This window comes from Balaenoptera physalus, assembly GCF_965194825.1.
Source record: "Balaenoptera physalus genome assembly, contig: HAP1_SCAFFOLD_1154, whole genome shotgun sequence".
NCBI lineage: Eukaryota > Metazoa > Chordata > Mammalia > Artiodactyla > Balaenopteridae > Balaenoptera > Balaenoptera physalus.
Window position 1 is genome coordinate 21,771 of NW_028125640.1, and position 27,189 is coordinate 48,959.

A 27,189-nucleotide genomic window follows, 5' to 3' on the forward strand; every position below is an offset into this window, starting at 1 on the left:
AATAACCATCATCCTAATCCTGACATTCATCCTCTCACTGATCCTCTCGAATGGAGCCTCAACCTGATCCTAACCTTGGCTCTCACACTGATCTTGAACTTGATCTTGAACCTAACCCTGGATCTAAAATTTCCCTCATAGTGATCTTGTCCTTGAACCTGATTCTGACACCATGACCCTGACCATTGTCTTATCTTGATCCTTAACCTGACATAGAATTTTACCTTGAACTGGACACTCACCCTCACGCTGATTCTGATCTTCATCACTCTGTCTCTGATCTTACCCTCATCCTGACTGTGACCCTGGCTGCTCTGACATTGAGCTTGATCATGACCTTCACTCTTACACTAACTCTGATCTGATCTTGGCCAGGGCCACGACCAAAACCAGGGTGAGGTCCAGGGTTGGGGCTAAGGCTAGGTAGGGTGAGAGCCCGGGCAGGGGCCATGATGAGGGAAGTACCAGGTTAGAGCCAGGGCTTGGGCAAGGGCCAGTGCCAGTGTAAGACGGAGGCTGAGGATCATTCTGAAGGTGATTGTGAAGGCCAGGGTCGGGGCTAGGGCAAAGCTCAGGATGAAGGTGTGTATTAGGGTGAGTCAGGGTCAGGTGAGGGTAGGGACAGGAGTGTGGTAGATGTCAGATGCTAATGAAATCAAGGGTGATGATTAGGGCGAGGTTGAGGAAGAGGGTCAAGGTCTGGATAAGGGCCAGCACCAGGGCAAGGGCTCGGGAGGTGCTGGGTTCAGGGGCACCACAGGGTCCCGCGTGAGGGTCAGGGCGAAGGTCAGAACGAGGATGAATGTCAGTATAAGGGGGTGGGCGAGGGTCTCAGCGAATGTCAGGACAAGGGTTAGAAGCCAGTCTAAGGCCAAGTAGAAGCAGGGCCGGTGAGCGGATTAGTAGAAGTGGGTGTTCCGAACGGAAGCGCGGAGGCTGGGAGAGGATGAAGCGAGCGGGCGGGGCTCGGCCTGCGGGGGCGGAAGCGCAGCGAAGGCGTAGCCCGACCCAGGCAACCATGGGGGCTGGCGCCGTGGAGCCGCAGATGGGTTTGCCCGAGCTGCTGCACGTCTTCTCCTTCTTGGAAGGCCGAGACATGCTCTGCGTCGCCCAGGTGGATAAGGTAGCGCGTCCTGTCCCAGGCGGTAGGCAGGGCTGGGCTCCTGGTCACTGGCGTGTCCATGGTCGGCCCGTCCCCTCGGAGCCTCCGTTTCCCAAATCTGGGAGGGAGCGTCGGACGGCCCTGAATCCGCAATCTGCAGAGGACGCTCTTGGCCCCCGGGGTGGCGACCTCGGCGACCTATGAAGGGGTTGCTGTGGAAACCTCTTATCCCTCTGTTCCTCCGTCTGTCGGTGTGTCCAGAGCCCCTGTGCGGTTGGCTTGCACTGGGCACCTGTGAACAGGGTTCACCCCTAAGATTGGCCTAGGGATCCCACCTCTTCTGGAATATTCTGGAATTCCCCTTCTGGGGCCTGCCTGGAAAGCCGTGCCCTCCCTGTGAGTGGCACCTCCTGCGGGCTCCGCCTGTCCCTTCCCAGCCAGTCGAGTTCCTGTACTGGCTGTGCTCCCTAAGTGCCTGTTTGGTGCGTTAGTCTGATCTGCGCTTCTGCCCCTGTTGTGCTCCGAGCTCTTCCTCCTCTGTGCTCTTACTCAGCACAACTGTGACTAAATGATCACATACTGTGCTTGTTAAATGTTTGCTTCCCCCCCACCCCCACTAGACTCATTCTTTTGTCTCTTGCATCACTGTGTGTATAACCACTGTATGATCACTGTGTGTATACACTCAGCGTATGGCTTGATATTTAGTGTACTCTAAGTAAATGTTTGTTGAGTAAATGAATTTCTTTACTTTTAAAATACATTATTATATCATTTTACAGAAAGATTAATAAACAGACCCTTACCTGAATTGTGTAATTATAACTTAAATGTATCAAGTAAAATACTGGGTTGCTATCCCCATTTTTACCAATAGGGAAAGTGAGTATCGTGCCGAGAGTGCATTGGCTGAGGTCGCCCAGGTAGTCTCCCAGCAGATTTTGAAAGGGAGGTGCCTTTTACCCTTTGATAGCAGCAACTTCTCCAGGTTCTGGTTTCCCTGTTAGGTAAAATGAGGTCAATAAACCCTGCCTCACAGTGTCATCATGAAGATCAGCATCTAACAGAGGCATTCTCCAAGGCGGGTAACACCCATTTTGCAGGTTATATTACATATTATAATTTTATGTTAGGGAAGTAAGAACATCTCAGTTGGGTTTTGAACTGGGAACTATAGAAAAAAAGAATGCGGAAATCTTCTTACCTGGTTTGATTATTGCAAAGTATCAACTTTACATTCCTACTAGCCAAAAAGATTTCTTAAGGACTGAGAAACTTTGATCTCGGGTGAGTGAGGGCTGTGGAAGTAGGAACCTGGGCTCAGACAGGGTGGTTGTTATTTCTGCCAGGGCCTGGAAAGCCACGTATCTGGCTGGGACCCTCAGTAGGTCTGGGCCACAGAAAGCTCCAGAGTGGTTTCTACTGAAGCTGTGTAGGCTCCAGAACCCAGGGTGGCCCAGCTGGAGAGGCCAAGAAGTTCCAGGATGCAGGTGTGGGCCTGAGAGAGGGGGAGGCAGGGTACTGTGATCCCTTCCCAGGGCCACCTGAGCCTCTTCCAGATACTTCTGCAGAGAGCAGTTTGTGGGAATACGGCCTGTGTGCCCTCCCCAGGTAGCAGTTCTGTTCCTGCACCTTGGCATCTCTGGGACATCCCTTTAGCCAGAGCCTTAATTTACTCCATTGCAGCAACTTTCTTATGGGTCCTGCTGCTCTGCCCTCGTTTCCAGTCTTTCCTTCTCTCTCTCTTTTTTATTCAATTGGCCCTACCACGTGGCTTACAGGATCTTAGTTCCCCAACCAGGGATCCAACCCGTGCCCCCTACAGTGGAAGCTCAGAGTCTTTTTTTTTTTTTTTTTAATATTTGTTTATTTATTTTGCTGCATCGGGTCTTAGTTGCGGCACACGGGATCTTTGTTGTGGCACGTGGGATCTTTCGTTGCAGTGCACGGGCTCTCTAGTTGTGGCGCATGGGCTCTAGAGCGTGCATGGGCTTAGTTGCCCCAGCATGTGGGATCTTAGTTCCTCGACCAGGTATCCAACCCATGCCCCCTGCATTGGAAGGCGGATTCTTAACCATTGGACCACCAGGGAAGTCTCCAAGTCCTTCCTTCTCATAGCAGCCTAAAACACAGTTTGACTTGCCACTCTTCCATTCACAGTTCTCAAGTGACTTCTCACTGTTTTTGCCCTTCTGACTTCCAAGAGTTGGTCTAAGCCTGTCTTCAGCTCCTTTCTCTATGTTCTGATTAAGGCAACTTACTCATCATCTTTTTCATACTTCTGAATCTTTGCCCAAGCGGATCTTTCTCTCCCTGACATGCTTCAGCCGTTTTCTTAGAGGATAACTACTCATCCTTCAGGAGTTGATCAGTAGTTACTTCTGAACCCCTTGGCTCCAACTGAGTTGGTCATTCTCTCCTTTGTCATTCATTATTTGGTGTGTTTTATTTGATGGTCTGAATTTGTCTGTAACTCCCCAGGGTGAGTGTTCTTGAGTGCAAGCACTGGGTCTCATTTAGCTCTCTGTCCCCTCCACAGGGCCTGGCAGGCTAGGCACTAATTGCATGTTGACTGACCAGATACTCTTCTAGGTCTGGAATGAGGCTTCAAGGACCAAGGAACTGTGGAGGTGAGTGGAGGAAGAGCCAGGCCTGCTCAGGAGAGTATCCCTCAAAGGAGAGAGGGGTGTACTTTTCAGCACTCACTGCGTTTCTGTTAAGTAGACAAGAAGGGACAATCCACAGCCCTTACCAGCAGGAAACTCCTCCCTAGTTGGGGGTGTGAGGTAGTATAGTATAGTATATTGAAATATAAGCGATTTTGTTAATCAAGTGGAGGTTGATGTAGGTGGGGGTACCAAACTCAGGGGCAGAAATGTACAGCAAATTGAATGCAGCTGGCTGATAGACAAATCAATAGACAAATAAACCACTTTTATTTGATTTCAACTTTGGTGTAACAACATAGTTATATAAGCATGTTTGATATGAGAACTTAAATAAAATTCAAAAAATTAAAAGTAGAAAATAAAAAATATTTTAATCATTAAATTATTAAATTTTTCTTTTCTGTTCATTCCTCCTTTGGAACCTGACATCTTTTCTTTTGTCCCAAGGGGTAAGTGTCAGATCTTCTGTCTCTTGCAGAATATAGGACAGACTACATAGCCTTGACTATCAACTAGGAGCTATATTTAGTTTTAGTCTTTCGTGATGGAAAACAACTGTTCACATGTAGTTTCCTCCAAACATGGAGGGAATCTTTGCTTGATGGTTTTTATTTTTAGAATAACTGTGAATTGATATATTTGAGAATTGTGGAATGCCAACCTTGCCATATTTATTTTTCAGTATCATACAGCACTGTTCTGTTTGTTGCTTTTTATTCAGTATTTTTATTGCTAATAATATTAATTAGAAAAATGATGTTAATCTCTAGTCAATTTTGAAGTAAGGGAACTTTTATTGGATTTCAGTCTTTATCTCTACAATTTGGGGGATGTACTCTAGATAGAACATTCAATTCTGGAAATTGATTTCTCTGTAGATAAGTGGACAAGAGAATGTCTTGCCAAATGTGATTCTCAAAGACACTGTGTCACTAGAAATAAATGAGTTGACTCATAGATTGGTGTAACTATTTGTGGAAGCCCTTGGAGGGCAATTCTCACAGTTGAAATGGGTAGGATGCCAACCTTAAACCCTAGTCTTTGTTCTCATCTTTACTGATAAGCTGGGGTAGGAATTTCCCTTTGAGTAACATAAGTAATATATTTCTTTCAGCAGTTCAAAAAATCTCTTGTGCAGCTTATCACCTAACCCCCACATGTATGCATGTGTTACCATATTGTGTGTACCTCCAGGTTCCTCAAGCAGATTCTTCAGCTGTCTGCAAGCCAAGTCACGAATGGGTTTTCGGTTCATTACTATTTTATAGTTTTTGGTGCTAAACTCTTTTTAGCATACAGTCATTCTTTGGGATGGTATCCTTGACCTATGTTCATATAAAAAACACTGGGTTTATGTTTCTGGAACTGGGACAACTGCAACAGCATTCCAGGAGCATTGTCACATGCACGTGTCATTTCTAATGTTGTACCTGTCATGGGTACTAGGCCCCAAAACTCTCCAGGCCCATAGGAACTCTTACAGACACAGTAAATGAACATGGTTAACCGGTCATATGTTTTTAATATGTACTCTATAATTCTAATTTAAAACACTTCAAGTTACTTCTTTAAAATGCTTCATGACCTTTTAAATTCTGCCATCTCTTTAACACACTATGTGTTAGATTTTTGGTTAAAAGGAAAATTGCAAATATTTGCTTTTGTTTAAGGTACAAATATTTTTTTTTTTGTTTGTGTACAGTAGATTGTTTTGCTGTTAATTGCTATCTGAAAGGTTTTGGTGCCATGGTGTTTTTTCACTTGATACATCCTTGTATTTCAGAGGCTTGTATTTCTCATACTTTACTCATGTGCACACTTTAGCCTTGTTGACAGTCTGCCCTTTTTTTGGTCAAATCACTTGGTGTTATTTCTTCTGAATATTGGTCATGGTTCCTACTTATGGTTTGATGTATAATGGCCTTAAATATGTAGAAATAAACTTCACTTCCACAAAGAAATGTTATCCCCCCTTTTTCTTAAACCACATTATCTTCTTAGTCTAGCTTTTATTTTCACACTGTTTAGGTTGAGATATGGGTACAAGAAATTTCCCTTTCTGATTATTTCAACTAAAAGAAAATCAACAACATAAGAATGATGATGTGAGGCAGCTGATACTCAGCCTCTTAGTCCAAGAGATAAAAGGGATGGTGAAGGCCACGGTGGAGCTGAATGCTCATTCTTTTTTTTTTTTTTTCGGCTGTGCCATGCGGCTTGCAGGATCCTAGCTCCCCGACCAGGGATAGAACCCAGGCCCTCAGCAGTGAAAGCGCAGAGTCCTAACCACTGGACCACCAGGGAATTCCCTGAAAGCTCATTCTTGTCTGAAGAGTACTGTTCTGTGTGGCCCCAGATAAGTTTTTCCAGGTGAGAATTTGATTTCAGTATAGTTAGATTTTCTTCTTTTACCTAATTAGTATGTGAAATCTCTCGATTTTTAAGTATTGGCAGCTAGTTCACATAGGCCAATCCTATGCAGGCCAGACAAGGTAATCTGGATGCCCATTCTGCCTGCAGGCTGTGAGTATGCTACTTCTGGTAGAAGGAACAGTGTTTCAGAGGGTACAGGAAAACCCATATCCAACATAAGCACTGGATCCTTCACAGTGTGTTAGAAGGTCACTGGTGCCTAGTACAGAGCCTGACACATAGGTGCTCGGTGAGTGTACAGGCTTTGAATGGAGAGAAACTCTTTGCGTTGTACTTATTGGGACCATGGGCTGTGAGCTACTTATTTCCCACCCAGCCTCATTTTTCTCCTCTGTGAGATATGACTGGAGTCCTCTGATGCTGTATCAACTCTGGTGACTGTAAATTTTGAAAGCCTTTGTCCATGGGGCCTCCCTAATCCTCTCCCAGATGTTCACTCTCCTTGTGTTTTACTCCCATGGCACCATAGGCTGCCCCTTCTGAAACTTAGCATTTCTCTCCAGAATTTTAGTTTTACTTATCCTCCTAACCACCAGCTGCGAGTACTCATAGGGCAAGGACCATGTCTCACTCACTTTGGGGTCCACAGACTAGGTGGGGATTCAGTATTCTCCATAGTGTGGATGAGCTAATGTTTTATCTTCAACAACCTTATAAGCGAGTTGCTATCATAGAATTGACAGTAGTTACTGATACATACAAGTTAAGGATGCAGACTCTTGGAAAATGGTGGATTAATGACTTCTGAAAATTTTCTCCTCCGTAAAAGCAATGAGAAAACTGGCATAAATTGTCAAAATCAACTTTTACAGAACTCTGGAAATTAACCAGAGACTTACAGTAGTCTGGGAAATGTTTATTCAAGAAAAAAATGGCTTATTCTCAGTAAGAGCAGCAAGTGTTCACTTGCCCTGTTCCCATAACAACCTTCCAGCTTTGTGTTAGCCTTGAATACCAACAGTTCACAATCACAGTGAAAGCAGGAGCCGCAGTCACTGGAAGGGTAAGAATGGGATGAGAGATTCTTCAAAGCCTTATTCCCAGAGAATTGTCATTGTTCGAGCTGTCTGGTGTTTCCTGGAAGAGCTCACGTGTAAGCTGTCTTTATTTTACCTTGCTTGGTGTTCATCCAATGTGAAAAACCTTTACCTTGGGGCATTTGTCAAAACAACTGAAGAGAATTGATTAACTTTTTAATTAGTCTTTAATCAGAGTTGATGAATGATAGTTAAGGAAACAATAGGCTAACCAAAGAGTTTAAAAGGAAAAGCTGGGAATGTGATGTCCTTAGGGGTTTTGGAAAGCTCCAACACATTCCTAGGAATCTAGAAGGCCAAGTGCTTGTGCAGGGCTGTGTGCTAACTCAGGGAAGATATAAAAGGGCTCTAAACTTTTACCTCTGGTTAACCTTGAGGTTCTGTGGAAGCAGGAAGTGAAGACTAAGGCAGAGAAGTCAACTGCCTGGCTGAGTGTTGCACACATGCCCCAACCTGCACATAGAGCCTTTGGCAATGACTAGGAAACTTAGTGGTTCCAGAAATTTAGGAAATCTCTGTCCTCTCATTACTGCACATTAATTTAACTGAGCAGAGACATAAGTGGCCCTACATAACAAAGAATACAGACTTTCAGAGTTACTTCAGAAACTTTTCAGTTACTTCACTAAACAAACAAAAAATAATAACGGCAATAATAACAAACCGGGGGTGGGGTGGAATCAGATTTCCAGAGTTCTACATTATGTTATTTAAAATGTTCAGTTTTCAACAGAAGTTATAAGTCATGCAAAGAAATAAAGTGTCGCTAGTATGCAGGAAACAAAGCAAACAATAAAGACTGTCCCCAAGGAAGCGCAGGCATCAGACCTACTAGACAAAGACTTTAAATCAACTATTTTAGTATGTGCAAAGAACTAGAGGAAACCACGTGAAAAGAACTGAAGGGACGTATGAGAACAGTGTCTCATTTAATAGAGAATATTAATAAAGAGAAATTATATAAAAAAAAACTAAACAGAAATTATGGAGTAGGAAAGTACAATATCAAATTAAAAATTCAAGAGCAGATTTGAGCAGGCAGAAGAAAGAATCAGTAAACCGGAATATAGGTCAGTTGAGATTATCCAGTCTGAGGAATGCAATGAAGCTAAAGATGAAGAAAAATGAATAGTGCCTAAGAGACCTGTGGGACACCATCAAGCATGCAAGCAACAGATAATAGGGAGTTCCAGATGAGAGGAGAAAGAAAGTAGAAAGTATTTAAAGATATGACTGAAAACTTCCCAAATTTGATGAAAAATGTTAACTTACACATCCAGAAGCTCAGTGAGCTGCCAGTAGGATAAAGTCAAAAGAGTTCCATGTCGAGACACATTATAATCCAACTTGAAAGCCAAAGACAGAATCTTGAAAGCATCAAGAGAGAATCAACTCATCATGTATGGGACAACCCCAATGAGAGTAACGGTTGATTTCTCATAAAAAACCATGGAGCCCAAAAAGGAGTGGGCTGATTTGTTGAAGGTGTGGGAAGAAAAAGATTGTCATCAAGAATTCTATATCCTTTGCTGTGCAAAAGCTTTGAAGTTTCATTAGGTCCCATTTGTTTATTTTTGTTTTTATTTCCATTACTCTAGGAGGTGGATCAAAAAAGATCTTGCTGTGATTTATGTCAAAGAGTGTTCTTCCTATGTTTTCCTCTAAGAGTTTTATAGTGTCCGGTCTTACATTTAGGTCTCGAATCCATTTTGAGTTTATTTTTGTGTATGGTGTTAGGGAGTATTCTAATTTCCTTCTTTTACATGTAGCTGTCCAGTTTTCCTGGCACCACTTATTGAAGAGACTGTCTTTTCTCCATTGTATATCTTTGCCTCCTTTGTCATAGATTAGTTGACCATAGGTGCCTGGGTTTATCTTTGGGCTTTCTATCTTGTTCCATTGATCTATGTTTCTGTTTTTGTGCCAGTACCATATTGTCTTGATTACTGTAGCTTTGTAGTATATTCTGAAGTCAGGGAGTCTGATTCCTCCCGCTCCGTTTTTTTTTTTGCACAAAAAAGGAAACCATAAACAAGACGAAAAGACAACCCTCAGAATGGGAGAAAATATTTGCAAACGAATCAACGGACAAAGGGTTAATCTCCAAAATATATAAACAGCTCATTCAGCTCAATATTAAAGAAACAAACAACCCAATCGAAAAATGGGCAGAAGACCTAAATAGACATTTATCCAAAGACATACAGATGGCCAAGAAGCACATGAAAAGCTGCTCAACATCACTAATTATTAGAGAAATGCAAATCAAAACTACAATGAGGTATCACCTCACACCAGTTAGAATGGGCATCATCAGAAAATCTACAAACAACAAATGCTGGAGAGGGTGTGGAGAAAAGGGAACCCTCTTGCACTGTTGGTGGGAATGTAAATTGATGCAGCCACTATGGAGAACAATATGGAGGTTCCTTAAAAAACTAAAAATAGAATTACCATATGATCCAGCAATCCCACTACTGGGCATATACCCAGAGAAAACCGTAATTCGAAAAGACACATGCACCCCAATGTTCATTGCAGCACTATTTACAATAGCTAGGTCATGGAACCAACCTAAATGCCCATCAACAGACAAATGGATAAAGAAGTTGTGGTACATATATACAATGGAATATTACTCAGCCATAAAAAGGAATGAAATTGAGTCATTTGTTGAGACGTGGATGGATCTAGAGACTGTCATATAGAGTGAAGTAAGTCAGAAAGAGAAAAACAAATATCGTATATTAACGCATGTATGTGGAACCTAGAAAAATGGTACAGATGAACTGGTTTGCAGGGCAGAAGTTGAGACACAGATGTAGTGAACAAACGTGCGGACACCAAGGGGGGAAAACCACGGTGGGGTGGGGATGGTGGTGTGCTGAATTGGGCGATTGGGATTGACATGTATACACTGATGTGTATAAAATTGATGACTGATTATAAATAAATAAACAAATAAATAAATAAATAATTCTATATCTAGCAAAATGAAGGAGAAAATTAAGACATTCCCAGATTAACAAAAGCTCTGAGGATTTGTTGCTAGCAGACTTGCCCTACAAAAAATACTAAAGAGAGTCTTTCAGATTGATATGAAAGGACATTAGACAGGAACTTGAATCCACGTGAAGAAGTAGCACCAGTAAAGTAACCATATGGGTGTATATAAAAGGCAACATAAATGAATTCTTTTGTTTGTAACTCCTTTTTTCCTATGTGATTTAAAGGACAACTGCATAAAACAATAATTGTGACTCTCCATTGGGTACATAACGTATGAAGATGTAATCTGTATGACAATAACAGCATGAATGAGAGGGGCATAAAATGGAGCTACACAGGAGCTAAGTTTTTTGATACTATTAAGTTGATATTAATCAAAACTAGATTGTCATAAATTAAGATTTTTATCCAGTAATCCCCAAGGCAACCACTAAGAACTAAAAGAATATACAGTTGAAGAAATGACAAGGCAATAGGACACAAGAAAATACTTAATACAAAAGAAGGCAGTAATAGAGGAATAGAAGGAAAAATGCATAGAAATAAGCAAAATGACATGTAAATCCTATCTTATCAGTAGTTGTATTAAATATATATGGATTAAACACTCCAATGAAAAGGCAGAGATTGGCAGAAGGGATTAAAAATATCCAAGTATATGCTGTCTACAATAGACACACTTTAGATTCAAAGATACAGGTTGAAAATAATAGAATGGAAACATATACCATGCAAACAGCAACCAAGAGAGAGCTAGAATGACTATGCTAATATCAGACAAAACAGACTTTAAGACAAAAAGTGTTACTAGGGACAAAGAAGGATATTTTATAATAATAAACAGATCAATCCATCAAGAAGATCTAAAAATTATAAATGTAAATGGACCTAATAACAAAGCAACAAAATGCATGAAGGGCTGACAAAATTGAAGGGAGAAATAGTTCAACAATAGTTGACGGCTTCAAAAAAATGCAGACTCTTGAGTTCCAGTTGCATGACCGAGGCTGCATGACCCTGGGTTAGTTGTTTAACCTCTCTCTCATGTCTAAAATGGAGATGAGGACCTACCTTATGGGGTTGTTATATAGTTTGACTGGAAACACGAAAAGCACCTATTCCTGACACGTGGTGAGCACTCGTTCAGTGTCATATCATTATCCCCATTTAACAGTGGAGGAAACTGAGACCTACATAGGCAAAGTGAGTTGTCCAAGCTAGTAGATGGTGAAGCTGGGAATCAAAGCTAGGCCTATTGATGACAAAACACCTTCTAATGACTCCTTTTCTGCCTGGGACTGTGGGTCTTTGTTTCAGGCAGCTGTGTCTGAGACGCTGGTCCTCCTGTAAAGCCTCCCAGACGACCCTGGGCACACAGACATGGAAACAGTACTATCTCTGCTGATCCGAGCTGGAGTTCCGAATGGAATCTGGGTGGCCAGAGAAGGACTTTATCCGCAAAGACATTGCTGGGCACAAAGGTACGGGGTGGGGAAGGTGGTAACTCTGTGCATTCCCACTCTTTCCCTGGTCAGATCTCTAGGGATTTGGTTTTTCAGCCAATTAGTTGGAAAATGCCACATAATGAGGACATACCCTGCTATGTTCTATACCTGTGTTATCATTTGATCCTCACAGAGATCATTACATCTATTTCAGAGTAGAAAGAAACAGAAACTAAGAGATAAGGATGTTGTAACTGTTGTTCACAGTAACATGGCTGGTGGGTGGTAGGCAGTCCTGGGCATGATACCCAAATTGTAAGTCTGAAGTCCCAGCTCTTTCTGTCCACCACTGTCCCCAGAATCAGCACCTGTCATGCTCCTGAGAGAGAAGAGGAATGAATTGCCTGCCTCCCCTTCACCAAGTTGAATGTTCACATGCCAGGCATCCATGTGTGTGCTTAAGGCAAGTCTGTGTTCTCTTTCAGGAGAGATAGATGAGCTGGCCTACATCTCAACCAAAGAGTACTGGTTTGATGGGCGGGAGAAGTCCGTGGCGTGCACCGTGTCGTCAGATGGCACCGTGTGTGCCTGGGATCTGCAAGAGGTGAGCTGTCCAGGAGGGGGCCAGGATGAGAAGTGACCAGATGCTGCTATGTCCTCAGTCTTAGCGAGGCCCTTTGCCTTTATTCTCTTTAACCATCACAGCCAACTTGTGAGGTGAGGAGTGGGAGCCCCATTGTACAGATGAGAAATCTGAGCTGCAGGAGGCTCAGTCGCTGTGCCAGGTCACACTTCAGACTTGAGTCTGATTGATCGCAAATGCCCTTGACTCTCTGCTGTCCTGCCTCAGGGAGATGGGCATTTTTGCAGTGCCTGATGGAGGCTGTTTATGCAAGGGGATGACAGCTGCCATGCCCAGTTCTGTGATGTCCACACTGGAGCCAATGCCAGCCTCTGGGTGGTTTTGCCCAGATAATGCAGCTTTTACTCACCCCACTTGCAAACTTAAGTGTTACAACCTCGATAACTTGATTAGTATTTTGGACTTGGTTGGTACTAATTGTTAAAAAGCTTTCCTATCCATTTTCATATTCTCTGATTGCTCTTTTTTGTTGTTTAAAGGATACAGTTATTTGCATCATATGTCTTTCCTCCATGGTCAGTTTTTCATTTGTTTATCATGTTTTTTTTTTCTCTTCCACGTGCTTTATTTTCCTCATATACAGTGATGTTTGACATTATAATTTCGAGTGAAGGTCTCTGGTGACTGATGGGTGCAGGTGGCTGGTCTCTGTTTCATTGCAGTTGTGTTGCCCTGAAAGAGACCCACCTTAGGCTGTGGACATGAGACCACACAGGCTTAGATGAGGGGCTCTTGGGCAGGAAGAAGACCTGAAGGCTGGGAGGTTCCATAGTTGCCAAAACAAAAAGGTCTTGACTTGAACATAAAGAGCTTTGGTGCTGGGGTGGCAGACCTTTTCTGTAAAGGGCCAGAGAGCAAATATTTGAGGCTTTGCAGACCACATGGTCCTGTTGCAACTACTTAACTATGTGGCTGAAAAGCAGAAGCAGCTGTAGACAAGAAGTAAAAAAAAAGGGAGTGGCTGTGTTCCAATAAAACTGTACTTATGGACCCTCACATGTGAGTTTCTTGTTTTTTTCATGTGTCATGAAATATTCTTTGATTTTTTTTTTTTTTAACGAAAATACAAAAATGGTTAGTGGGCTGGGTTTGGCTGCAGGCTGTGGTTTGTTGAACTCTAGTGTGGTCCGTTGGTCACAGTGTGGGACTGTTAGACAGGGCTAGACCCTTCTGCACCCATTCTGCCTGGCTTGCCAACCTTAATCCTCTTTGTGAACACATCTCCAATCTTATTTTATTTTTAGAAAGCTCAATCATTTTGTTGGAGTCATGCAGTATGTAGCCTGTTTCTGCGCTCTGTTCCCCTGGTTGCTACTTTCTATTCTGAAATGGGAAGGGGAGTTTCACTGCTTCTTTGCCCACTTCCATACTACTAGCCACTAGTGAATAATGTGTATTCTCCGAGACCTAGTTGACATGACCCAGTCACCGGTGCCGAGTTCCTACTAGTAATAGTCTTGTTAGCTGTTTAAGCAACAGAAATCAACTGTTGATTTGTTGATGTGAGGGGGAAGAAAGAAAAGACTGGAAGAATACTGGGATATCATGATTGGAAAAAGATCATGCTAACATGATAACACCTGATAGAAAAAGAACCGTAATAACTCCAAATTGGAAAGAAACCCCATGTGGCAACTCTGAGAAACTCAGAAACAGCAATTAGAGGATTGGTTCTCTGACGCCCTATCCTAATGTGCCGTGGGCCTGCTGGACCCGGGCTCTTTACCTCGCTGTTCTAGCTTTCAGAATCCTGGGAGAGACCATGTATCTGGGAATCAGCCCATCTCGGACCAGTCATTTTCCTCTGTGCTAATGGCCGTGACAGGGCATGGGCCTTCGCCAGGCCTGGCCCGCGGTGGCACTGCTGGGTACACCACTGGGAAGGGCATGTTCTGAGCAGGGCAGTTGCAGATATGCAACAGAAACTGTTTACAACCACAAGGCTGAATTAGTTTATCTGTAAACCTGGGTTCCTTGGGGACCAAGTGAGACGTTCCACGTGGAAGTTCACTTTATGCAGCCCTGCAAAGCCCAGGTCCTGAGTACGGCCCAGGTCCCCAGCACAGCCTAGGTCCCAAGCACAGCCCAGATCCCGGGCAGGGTGGGTAGTGTTGGGTCCTGCCTCCCTGCCCAGCCTTCTTCAGTTGAGCCATAGGTAACCACTGGGAGTGCTTCAGACATCCTGTGCCCAGTGCACATGAAGAACCCCACCCTCAATCCCCCTGCAATGGCACCAACCCCAGGCAGTCTCAACACCCACGCTCAGCCACTGCTCTCCTCCAGGACACACCTGTCTCCTCTATGGTGGAACATTGCTTCTGTGTTGTGTTCCCTACCATGCTGTGCAGCCTGTGAGGATGGGGATCATATCCTTTACACCTACATGTCCCCAGTATGCACTGGGTGATGGTCGAATGAATGAAAATAATAAGTGTTTAGGAAATAAATGGGCCCTATGGGAGTTGTTACATTAATTTTGTTGTTGCCTAGGGCACGGAGATCTGTCGAGCCCTCTACAGCCTGCAGCTCTGGTGAATTTGGTGACTTACCCTCGGCTGCAACTGGTTGTCACCGTGGACAAGCAGGGACTGATCAAAGTATGGAAAGCAGAGAACGGGTGTGAGCAAGCCTCCTGCCTGCCTACATACTGTGACTTTCCAGAAGGCCCCCTCCTGCTGGTGAGTGACCCAGCTCTCAGGAACCTCTGCTGTTTCCCAGGGTCTGTGGACCTGGCACCAGACCACTGTGCCAGGTGGCACTTCAAGCCAGGCCCTCCACATGGCAGACCAAGTGACCACATAATTCTGCTCGGTCCCCCAAGCTCCTCCTTGCCTGCCACGTGGAGGGCAGACTCCTCATCCCCCTTCGGCTCTAGTGTGCCACAGCCTGTTCCCTGGCCCCATCTCTGCAGCCTCTCACCCCTTCAGAGTGAGGTCCAGCCCTGTGGGCTGCCTGTGTTTTCTTGTCCACAGGCCCCTGCTTTCCTGTCTCCTGGTCCTACTCATAGTCTTTCTTCCCCTTGCAGTTCCTTCTCACTATTGCATTCTCACCCTTCTTTCCCCCTTTTCAAGTCTCCACGAGGGCCCAACTCAAAGGAAAACTGAGGCATGTTCGACAGAATGCAAGCATTTGCCTCAGATGATGAAGGCCTTCTGCTGCCAGGACATTTGTTTTAGAGGTGATTCTTGGGCATTGGGAGGGAGCATTTGGCCAGAGAGAAATGGCAAAAGTGGGTGTTAGCTGGCAGATTGAGGAAGTAGCTCTCACCTGGGGGCAGTATCCTCCTCCTGGAGGGAAGGAGGTCTTTGCAAGTGTGGGCAAACTGGCATCCCAAATATCAAGATGAGCAGACATCCAGGAACAGTTTCATATGTAAACAGAACTAACTCTGTAAAAGAACTAAGCTCGTAAACAAAAAAAGTAAAACCTGATGAAACAGATTTCACATAAACAACTCTAGTTGTTTAAAGAAGACTTTGGAATAAGTGTAATTAACATCTCCAGAGCAATTTGAGAATATATTGTGTAGATGAAGAGGAAGCCACTAAGTTTCTTTCCTGGGAATGGTAGAGCACATGATTCACACATACTTGTCAGTGAAGGACAATTAGAAAAATTAGAATATATATCAAGTCAGAGAGCTAAAAAGAGCAAACGGTTTCTAGGCCAAGATTCAGAAGATGGCAGAAATCAAAGTGCTGAGCCTAACAATGGGGCTGCTTTTGCCCTGGAGATGTTTACTACAAAGCTAAGGGGCTGAGCAGAGCTTAATAACCAAGTAGACAAAAGTTGGACGGCAGGGCCACCAAGGAATGGAGCCCTGTGAATCCTCTTACGTTGGGTGGGTTATCAAGTTTCAACCTAAGAGGGAGGGTGGTCTGAAAGTAAACAGTCCCTGAACTGGCTGCAGCTGCCCAGTTACTGGCTGGGAGTAAATGAAAATCCTTTCTGGAGAAGGTTAACAACTCCCAAGGCCTCTCTTTTCAAATACAGTGTTCAGCACTCACTTAGAGATAAGTAGGCACATGAGGTAAGATGATATGAACTACCCAAGGCAATCTACAGATTCAGTGCAATCCCTATCAAACTACCATTGGCATTTTTCACAGAACTAGAGCAAATTTTTTTTTAAATTACATGGAAACACAAAAGACCCCGAATAGCCAAAGCAATCTTGAGAAAGAAAAATGGAGCTGGAGGAATCAGACTCCCTGACTGCAGACTATACTACAAAGCTACAGTAATCAAAACAGTATGGTACTGGCACAAAAACAGAAATATATATCAATGGAATAGGATAGAAAGCCCAGAAATAAACTCACGCTCCTATGGTCAATTAATCTATGGCAAGGGAGGAAAGAATATACAATGGAGAAAAAACAGTCTCTTTGATGAGTGGTGCTGGGAAAACTGGACAGCTACATGTAAAAGAATGAAATTAGAACATTCTCTAACACCATACACAAAAATAAACTGGAAATGGATCAAAGACCTAAATGTAAGTCCAGACACTATAAAACTCTTAGAGAAAAACATAGGCAGAACATTCTTTGACATAGATCAAAGCAATATCGTTTTTGATCCACCTCCTAGAGTAATGAAAATAAAAACAAAACTAAACAAAAGTGACCTAATTAAGCTTAAAAGCTTCTGCACAGCAAAGGAAACCATCAGCAAAACAAAAAGATACCCATAGAATGGGAGAAAATATTTGCAAATAATGCAACTGACAAGGGGTTAATCTCCAAAATATACAAACAGCTCATGGAGCTCTATGTCAAAAAAACAAACAACCCAATCAAAAAATGGGCAGAAGATCTAAACAGACAGTTCTCCAAAGAAGATATACAGATAGCCAAGAAGCATATGAAAAGATGCTCAGCATCACTAATTATCAGAGAAATGCAAATCAAAACTACAATGAGGTATCACCTTGCACCTGTCAGAATGGCCATCATCAAAAAGTCTACAAACAGTAAGTGCTAGAGAGGGTGTGGAGAAAAGGGAACCCTCCTACACTGTTGGTGGGAATGTAAATTGGTACAACCACTATGGAGAACAATATGGAGGTTCCTTAAAAAACTTAAAATAGAGCTACCATATGATCCACCAATCCCACTCCTGGGCATATATCTGGAGAAAACCATAATCCAAAGGGATACATACACCCCAGTGTTCATTGCAGCACTATTTACAATGGCCAGGACATGGAAGCAACCTAAATGTCCATCAACAGAGGAATGGATAAAGAAGATGTGGTACATATATGCAATGGAATATTACTCAGCCATAAAAAAGAATGAAATAATGCCATTTGCAGCAAAATGGATGGACCTAAAGATTATCATACTAAGTCAAGTAAGTCAGACAAAGACAAATATCAGATATCACTCATATGTGGAATCTAATTTTTTTTAAAAAAGATACAAATGAACTCATTTGTAAAACAGAAGCAGACTTAATAGATATCAAAAACAAACTTATGGTTACCTAAGGGGAAACGTGGTGGGGAGGGATAAATCAGGAGCTTGGGACGAATACACACACTACTATATATAAGATAGATAACAAGGACCTACTGTATAGCACAGGGAACTCTACCCAATATTCTGTGATAACCTGTATGAGAAAAGAATGTAAAAAAGAATGAATATATGTATATGTATAACTGAATCACTTTGCTGTACAGCTGAAACTAACACAATGTTGTAAGTCAACTATACTCCATAAAAAAGAAAAAAAGATAACATGAACTAGAACCTGCAGGATAAACAGCTGACAATGTCAGTAGAGCCCCAGGGGATTTGGATATTGTAGTTAATAGACACAAACACTAGCACACCTGTGGTTGCCCTGCTCAAGGAGATAAATTTCAACAGAGAACTTAAAGCCGTGAAAAATGACATACAGATTTGGAAAAGAACCAAGTAGAAAGAAATTCTGGAGTAGCAAAACTGAATAACAAACGTTAGGACTCAGCGGATGAATTTAATAGCAGAGTGGACAATTGAATCCCACAAAAGTCTGGGGTGGGTGGGGGGAGCTTGTGGGCCACTGGCAGTGTTCTTAACTTCGGTGGTGACATGAATATTTACTTTGTAAAAATGTACTGAGCTCTTATGTTTATGTCTTGTGCAATTTTCTATGTGTATTATATACATCAATTAAGAAGTTAAGAGTATGAAAGAATTAGTGAACTGGAAGATAAAAGTAATTATCTACAATGGAATGGGGAGACGAGGAGTGGTAAATGTGGAAGAGAGGCTGAGAGATGGAGACCAGTGCTTCTCAGACTTGAATGGGATGTGACTCACCTGTGGATCTTCTTTAAATGAAGATTCTGATTCAGTGGATCCCTGGGGATGCCTGAGATGCTGAGTTTTTAGAAGCTTCTTGAGAATATTGATGCTATCAGGTCATAGACCACACTTTGAATGGCGAGGCCATAAAGGATCCATGAAAAAATTTTAGTATTTGTTTATTTTATATCCTAGGAGTAGGTGAGGCAGGGGCGCATAGGAAACATTTGAAGAGATGATGGTAGATATTTTTCCAAAATAGACTAAGGACAGTACTCCATGGAATCAAGAAGGCCCTGCAAACCCCAAGCAGGGTAAATAAAAATAAATCTGCATATAGACCCATCAGAGTGAACTGAGATAACTGAAGACTAAGAAAAATGTATTTAATAGCAGCGAGAGGAAGTAAAATGACCTTCGGTGTAATACTAATGAGACTTCTTCAGGCAGAGGGAAAATGATCACAGACGAAATGTCAGAGAAGCAGGAAAGATCGATGAGCCGCAACAGTGAGGAAATCCACCTCACCTTTGATGAGGAAATCTAAATATTGACTGTATAAAACAGCAACAACAATGCCTTGTGGACTTTAAACTATATGTAGAAATAAAATGCATGACTTTAGCATTTAGGCTAGGGGAGGTTTATGAGGAACTAAAAGGTCTAAGCTCCTTGAATTGTCGGAGAAGATTAAATGTACCAATTAGCAGTATACTTTATAAGGCAGGCTGCAAATAGTAATCTCTCGTCTAACTCCTAGAAGAATAGTATACAGCATATAGCTTCTAAATCATAAGAGGAAGATGAATGTGTTTTGTGGTTGCACCATAGGGGGCAGGATCAACCTGACCCAAAATGTGGCTTGGTTATTGTTGACTGAAAAAAAAAAAAAGCACAACCTAAAAGTTGAGAGTTATGTTTTATTGGGTGGACTTTCTGAGGACTGCAGGCCCGGGACATGGCATCTCAGATGACATTGCAGAAACTGTTCCGAAGAGGCAAGGGTGGGGAGCCAGGATATATAGGAGATTCTCAACAAAAGACCAGGTAGTCAGAACATCAAAAGATTACTGTTAATAAAAGAAAACCAGATTTCTCAAGTTATGGAATTTAGCACTTTTCTATGTTTGGGAAGATGCAAGAGCCTGGGCTCACTGAAATCATTCCTTTGATATGCACCTTAAATATCTGGGGCCAATATCCTGTGTTTTCTCATCCTGTGTTTCCTCAGGGTACACTGGCAGAACCAGGGGGTGCGGCAGTGGCTGAGGGTTTGGCAGTGAGCAGCCCATTTGTCTACATCCTGGGTTCCCTTAGGGCTCACCCTCCGGTGGCTGTAATATGATGGCTTGATGGCTGCAACATCCTTTGTTTACTGATATGGCAGGCAACATTTTAGTTCTCATTATCAAGACTGATGATGCCACACATGCAGCGAGTGGGAGTGAAAAGGTCAATTTTTCACATAATGAGACTTTGTTGGGAGAGCAGGGTGGGCTCCCAGGAGGCAGCTCTGGAAATGGCTTGAGGAAGCAGGGAGGAGTTACTGACTCTGGCTTTCCCTGTGGTTTGGGAGGTGGGGTTCTTACCCTGGGCCAGGGTTTACTGGTGTGAATTCTCTGCAGGTGCCCCTTTCTTATCAGCTTGCCCTGGGGTAAGAGAGGGGGGTGGTCCTTAAAGGCTATCAGCTGTCAAACATCAAAAATGGAGTAAGTTATTATGATGCATTTCTGATGTTTGATGACTGACAGGTGCATGTTTCATTTCCCTGAACCTGAACTTGTATAAGTAGGCCATATGGTCCTCTGTGAGGCCTGCGTTCTAAATTGGCAGATGAAGGGAAGTTCTCTTGAATGACTGGCTCAAGAGCTTGGTGTTGTGTGTTTTTTAAAGTGAAATGAGAGTCTTGGTCACTGTTGGTAATGTCTGGGTCTCCAAAGGGGATAGGAGTGCCTGCTATGTGCAGACATGTGTGACTATCATTTATATCTGGGGTGTTTGGGGGGCAAGAGGTCCTGAGGTCTTCCTCCCAAATGGGAAAGCTTGGATGAGAATTTAGTTTCTGCATTGGCTGGCCACATGGCCATGCCACTGGCAGTGGCCAAAGAGTGTAAACATGCTGGTTGTTTGCTGGGGCATCAAGGGCTAAGGTGACTGAGATGACAGCCTGAAGGTCAACCATTTGTGTGGACTGTTGTGTCTGTCCTTTATCAGGGACACCCGGTAAGGTACGGGCAGCAGCAGTGCTCTGGTGGGCCGTGTGGCATGGGACAGTGGCAGTGCTCTCTATACCACGAGAGAATTCCCTTTCATGTCTACTCAGAGGGTGGCCTGCTCCAGTGTCATTGCCTGTGGCAAGGGTCTGAGGACAACAGGAAGCTACTTCCTCCTGCACCAGATGGCCAGGCCTGCCTTCATCCTGAAGATGTCATTTCTGTCTTAGCAAGGAGGCTCCAGTGGCTGTGCGGAGCCTGCAGGATGCTACCTCCACGTCCCAAGGCATAATACGTACCTGGGAACAGAGAGTCACCTGTGATCTGAACCTGAACCTGTGATCACCTCTGTCACCACTAGGGCCCAGATGTAGCCTGCAGCTTTCACTTTGATGGTGTGTTGTGCGGGGCTGAGGTCGGTAGGTTTTGTATCAGAAGCACTGATTTTCTTGAGGTTGCCCTGTCGGAGGATGGGGCAGGATCAACCCCCTACACAAAATTTGGCTCAGATTTGGAGACTGCTGACTTTACACATGCACCAGTGGGGTACGGAAAAGGGTATCCCCCCAAAATTCAGGTCTACCCAGAGCCTCAGAATGTGACCTTCTTTGGAAATGGTGCTGCTGCGATGTATTTATTTATTTATTTATTTATTTATCATCTTTATTGGAGTATAATTGCTTTACAATGGTGTGTTAGTTTCTGCTTTATAACAAAGTGAATCAGCTATACATACACATATACCCCCATATCTCCTCCCTCTTGAACCTCCCTGCCACCCTTCCTATTCTGCGATGTATTTAGTTAAGGATCTCAAGATGAAATCATCCTGGATTTAGTCTGGGCCCTTAATCTAACGGTATCTTGCTAAGAAGAGGAGAGGGCACAGAGACACAGAGAAGCCATGTGCAGATGCCGCAGACATTGGAGTGTGCTGTTACACGCCAAGGAAAGCCCTAGAACCTTCAGAGGAAGCAGAGCCCTGCTGGTACCTTGACTTTGGGCCTCTAGCCTCCAGAACTGTGAGGGAGTAAATTTTTGTTTTTTTAAGCCACCCTGTTTTGTTACTTCAGCCCTAGGAAATTAATACAAGACTCATCTAAAACAGAACACTTAAGGAGGATGGAATTAAAAGGATGGGAAAATGATAGGCGTTGGAGATGCCAACCAGAAGCAAGCTCACACAGCTGGTAATGTTAGACGAGAAGACCGGAAGATCAAAGTTTTTACTAGATCTTAGGGGTCATTTCAAAATAATAATTTGATCAGCCTCCCAGAAAGATACAGCGAGGCTAATTTTGAATGCACTTTAAAGTATGGCCTAAAATATATATGGAACAAAAATGTGTGGAATTTCAAGGAGAAATTGTTAACGTTACAAGCATCACGAGAAATTTCTGTTACCTGGCTAAAGAGAGATGATCTGGGCGGGCCCACTTTAATTCCATGAGTGCTTCAAAGGCAGAGAGTTTTCTCTGACTGGTCACAGAAGAGGAAGTCAGAGACTCACGGGTGTGGGGGCCTCACGTGCTGGCTGCCAGGCTGTCGGCGGGCCTGAGAACAAGAATAGTCTCTGCCACCAGCCAGCAGGCAGGGAAACCTTAGTTCTGTAGCCACAATGTCCTGGACTGCCAACAACCTGAATGGGGCCCCAATGAGAACCCAGCACCTTGACGCCTTGGCTTAGCTTTGTGTGACTTCGTCTCACGGGTTATTGGGAAGATGATCTACATATAGGTCTGTGGCTCATTTCAAGTTAAATTATATTTGTGTGCATGGTCAGCGTCAGGGTTCATTTTTATTTACAAATGGGTATCCAGAATTTGTAGGAAAGACCATCCTTTCTTCATCAAATTATATCATCACCTTCGTTTGTCAAAATATCAAATGACTGTATGTGTTATATGTGTTATATGTTGAACATGTGGGTCAGTCTCCACTGATCTGTTTGTCTGTCCTCATGACAGTAACACAGGGTCTTGTTTCCCGCAGATTACAGTTAAGTCATGACCTCCAGCATTTTCTTTTTTGGAAAATATATCCATTTCCATAAAATTTGTCAAGTCAGCTTGGAAATTTCTACAAAACTGCTTACTGGGATTTTGATTACTTTGAATCTATAGATTGATTTGGGGATAACTGACATCTTAATGTTTAGTCTTCTAAGCCATGAACATGGCATATATGACCCCATTTATATAGGCCTTCATTTATTTCTCTCAACAAAGTTTTGTAGGTTTAAGTGAACAGGGCTTGCACATATTTTGTTAAAATTATTCGTAAGTATTTTTATACGATTTAAATGTTATTTTAAAATTTGATTTTCCAATATTTTCATTGCTAGTATACAGCATATATAGAAATACATAAATAATTGTATGATCAAGCCACCCAAGATGGCTCTTCTCTTGCTCGCTGTACAACCCCTGCCCGACCAGTCCTCCTTCATCTACACACTACTCACATCACCAAGCTTCCCTCCTAATACATACTTGCCCCCGGCCCCAGCTAGTGATTGTTCTAATCTTTAGATCAGAGCACCTCCACTGTGATAGCTTGTCAAAGGGACGGTGAGGGACGTGCCCCTCTGCTTGTTTCCCTGGTAACCGATGAGCCAACCTGATGTCAATTCCCCCTATAACCGGTAACCTCCCCGAGCTCTGGGAGCAAAGACTACTACCATGTCCTGCCCGCTGTCTGCCGCACACCGTGGAGTGTTGCTCCAGGACATGTAAGCTCCTCCATCCATTAAACCATTGATGTCTATGTCGCTGACTCCAGGCTCTTTCTTCGGTGTCGAGGCTGGGCAAGTGCAGGGCTTGCAGGCCTGTAGGGTGCAACGCAACAGTAATACATAGGGGAATGTATAGTTTTGTATTTACAGAAAAAATTCTGTGCATACTATATGTAGCATACATAGAAATCATTTGTGTATAAATATAAATAGAAATGCATTCGAGTTTTGTATATTGACCCGTATTCAACTGCCTTGCTAAATTTACATATTAATTCTTTGTGTGTGTGTGTGTGTGTGTGTGTGTGTGTGTGTGTGTGTGTTTGAGCACTTAGAGTAAATCTAATTTCTTTTTTTTATAAACATCTTTATTGGAGCATAATTACAAGGTGTTAGTTTCTGCTGTATAACAAAGTGAATCAGCTATATGTATACATATATCCCCATTTCCCCTCTCTCTTGCATCTCCCTCCCACCCTCCCCATCCCACCGCTCTAGGTGGTCACAAAGCACCGAGCTGATCTCCCCGTGTAATCCAGCTGCTTCCCACTAGCTATCTGTTTTACATTAGGTAGTGTATATATGTCCATGCCACTCTCTCACTTCGTCCCAGCTTACCCTTCCCCCTCCCCATGTCCTCAAGTCCATTCTCTACATCTGCGTCTTTATTCCTGTCCTGCCCGTAGGTTCTTCAGAACCTTTTTTTTTTTTTTTTTAGATTCCATATATACGTGTTACCATATGGTATTTGTTTTTCTCTTTCTGACTTACTTCACTCTGTATGACAGACTCTAGGTCCATCCACCTCACTACAAATAACTCAGTTTTGTTTCTTTTTATGGTTGAGTAATATTCCATTGTATATATGTGCCACATCTTCTTTATCCATTCATCTGTTGATGGACACTTAGGTTGCTTCCATGTCCTGGCTATTGTAAATAAAGCTGCAATGAACATTGTGGTACATGACTCTTTTTGAATTATGGTTTTCTCAGGGTACCTGCCCAGTAGTGGGATTGCTGGGTCATATGGTAGTTCTATTTTTAGTTTTTTAAGGAACCTCCATATTGTTCTCCATAGTGGCTATATCGATTTACATTCCCACCAACAGTGCAAGAGTGTTCCCTTTTCTCCACACCCTCTCCAGCATTTATTGTTTGTAGATTTTTTCATGATGGCCATTGTGACCGGTGTGAGATGATATCTCATTGTCGTTTTGATTTGCATTTCTCTAATAATTAATGATGTTGAGCATTCTTTCATGTGTTTGTTGGCAATCTGTGTATCTTCTTTGGAGAAATGTCTATTTGGTCTTCTGACCATTCTTGGATTGGGTTGTTTGTTTTTTTGATATTGAGCTGCATGAGCTGCTTGTAAATTTTGGAGATTAATCAATCCTTTGTCAGTTGCTTCATTTGAAAATATTTTCTCCCATTCTGAAGGTTGTCTTTTGGTCTTGTTTATGGTTTCCTTTGCTGTGCAAAAGCTTTTAACTCTCATTAGGTCCCATTTTTTAATTTTTGTTTTTATTTCCATTTCTCTAGGAGGTGGGTCAAAAAGGATCTTGCTGTGATTTATGTCATGGAGTGTTCTGCCTATGTTTTCCTCTAAGAGTTTCATAGTATCTGGCCTTCCATTTAGGTCTTTAATCCATTTTGAGTTTATTTTCATGTATGGTGTTAGGGAGCATTCTAATTTCATGCTTTTACATGTAACTGTCCAGTTTTCCCAGCACCACTTATTGAAGAGGCTGTCTTTTCTCCACTGTATATGCTTGCCTCCTTTATCAAAGATAAGGTGACCATATGTGCGTGGGTTTATCTCTGGGCTGTCTATCCTGTTCCATTGATCTATGTTTCTGTTTTTGTGCCAGTACCATACTGTCTTGATTACTGTAGCTTTGTAGTATAGTCTGAAGTCAGGGAGCCTGATTCCTGCAGCTCCGTTTTTCTTTCCCAAGATTGCTTTGGCTATTCAGGGTCTTTTGAGTTTCCATACAAATGGTGAGATTTTTTTGTTCTAGTTCTGTGAAAAATGCCAGTGGTAGTTTGGTAAGGATTGCATTGACTCTGTAGATTGCTTTGGGTAGTAGAGGCATTTTCACAATGTTGATTCTTCCAGTCCAAGAACATGATATATCTCGAGTAATATAATTATATATGTATGTATTATATACATAATATATTAGAGTTAGATATATTTATAAATATATAATATATCATAATTATGTTATTTATATAATAAATATAAAATAAATACATTTATATTATAATTATATATATATAAATATATTATTTAATATATATATTTTTATATATAAAAATATATATACTTTGTGGTATAAAATTGGTTAAAGCAGTCAGAAAATAACTACACATAAGGAATAGATTTATAATTTAACTCCATTAAAATGTAAAAGTTGTGTACATTAAAACACTATTTAAAAATTGAAAGATAAAGTAATGAGTGTCAGAGAATATTTTCTAAAGTTATAAACAATAAAGGATTAAAATGTATATACATATTTTTTTTTTAATTTAAACATATAATTTTAAATCTCTGATTCAATAGGAAGGCAGGCAATGTATAGAAAATAGGTGGTGCTTCATAATAGAGAAAATAAAAATGGCCAAAAAGATATGAAAATTTACTTTAAATCATTATTATTCAAGGAAGTGCATATTAAACTATGGTGAGATACCACTCTATCCCCTCAGACTGGCAAACATTAAAAACCTTTAGAGTTATGAGTGTTGTTGAGGATATGTCACAACAAGAACTCATTCAGCACTGGAGGCAGTGCATATTAATCCGTCCCTTTGGAAAACAAGTTGTTATTAAATGGTAAAGTGGTGATATTCCTATCACCACCCCTAGGAATATATAACTTTGAGAAGCTCATGCGCACATGAACCATGACAGTATGAACAAGATTGTTCATAAAAGCAAGCATAGTAGTCCCAAATTAGAAACAACCCAAGTATTCATAAATAGTAAAATGGATAAATATGCTGCAGTAGAGTCATACAATGGAAATATTCTACAGAAATGCAAGTAAACAAACTAGAGCTCCATACAACAACATTGATGAATCTTACAAAAGGTTGAACAGAAGGCATAAAAAAGTAAATCTATGATTCCATAGATTCCATTTATATGCAACTCAGAAATAAGCAAAACTAACTTGTATTGTTTAGAGATGTAAACATAGGAGATAAAATCATAAAGCAAAGCAGAGAAATGATCACTATGACAATCAAGATTGTGATTGCACATAAACTGGAGCAAGAGGGTTTTGGTCATGAAAGAACACTCATATTCTTTTTGGGGACCTGCAATTTTTAATTTCTTAAGCTGGGTAGTAATTACATTAGTGTTTGCTTTATAATACTTTGTTAAATTGTACATCTATGTTTTGTTTGCTTTTGCACATACATTGTGTTTAACAATAAAATTTTTTTAATTATATATTACTTATATGTTATAAAAAGATTTACCACAAAATTCAACAGTTTAAGTAGGCAAATACTTATTATCTCACATATTTTCTGAAGGCCAGGCCTTTGTGAGTATCTTAGCCGGGTGGCCTTGGGGTCAAGCCATTG

At 42.0% G+C, this 27,189-nt stretch overlaps 2 protein-coding genes across 4 annotated transcripts in view; one reads left to right on the forward strand and one right to left on the reverse strand.

Annotated features, from left to right (window-relative positions):
• Positions 1–356: 356 nt before the first annotated feature.
• LOC309653776 (NUT family member 2G-like) overlaps positions 357–27,189 on the forward strand; it is a 128,260-nt gene continuing 101,427 nt past the window's right edge. The window contains exons 1-2 of the mRNA XM_082478561.1: positions 357–1,123; positions 3,642–3,732. Coding sequence (XP_082334687.1) covers positions 3,702–3,732 — 31 coding nt within the window. The 5' untranslated portion in view covers positions 357–1,123; positions 3,642–3,701. The remainder of the gene's footprint in view (positions 1,124–3,641; positions 3,733–27,189) is intronic.
• LOC309653780 (uncharacterized protein) overlaps positions 12,648–27,189 on the reverse strand; it is a 104,476-nt gene continuing 89,934 nt past the window's right edge. The window contains exons 2-3 of one of the 3 annotated variants that reach the window (XM_082478576.1): positions 23,531–23,677; positions 12,648–13,175 (exon numbers count right to left, since the gene is read on the reverse strand). In XM_082478576.1, the coding sequence (XP_082334702.1) occupies positions 13,056–13,175; positions 23,531–23,677 (267 nt within the window). In that variant the 3' untranslated portion in view covers positions 12,648–13,055. Of the gene's footprint in view, positions 13,176–18,671; positions 19,708–23,530; positions 23,678–23,926; positions 25,724–27,189 lie in introns of those variants that run through there. The other 2 variants (XR_014259463.1, XR_014259464.1) reach the window with 2 other exon arrangements.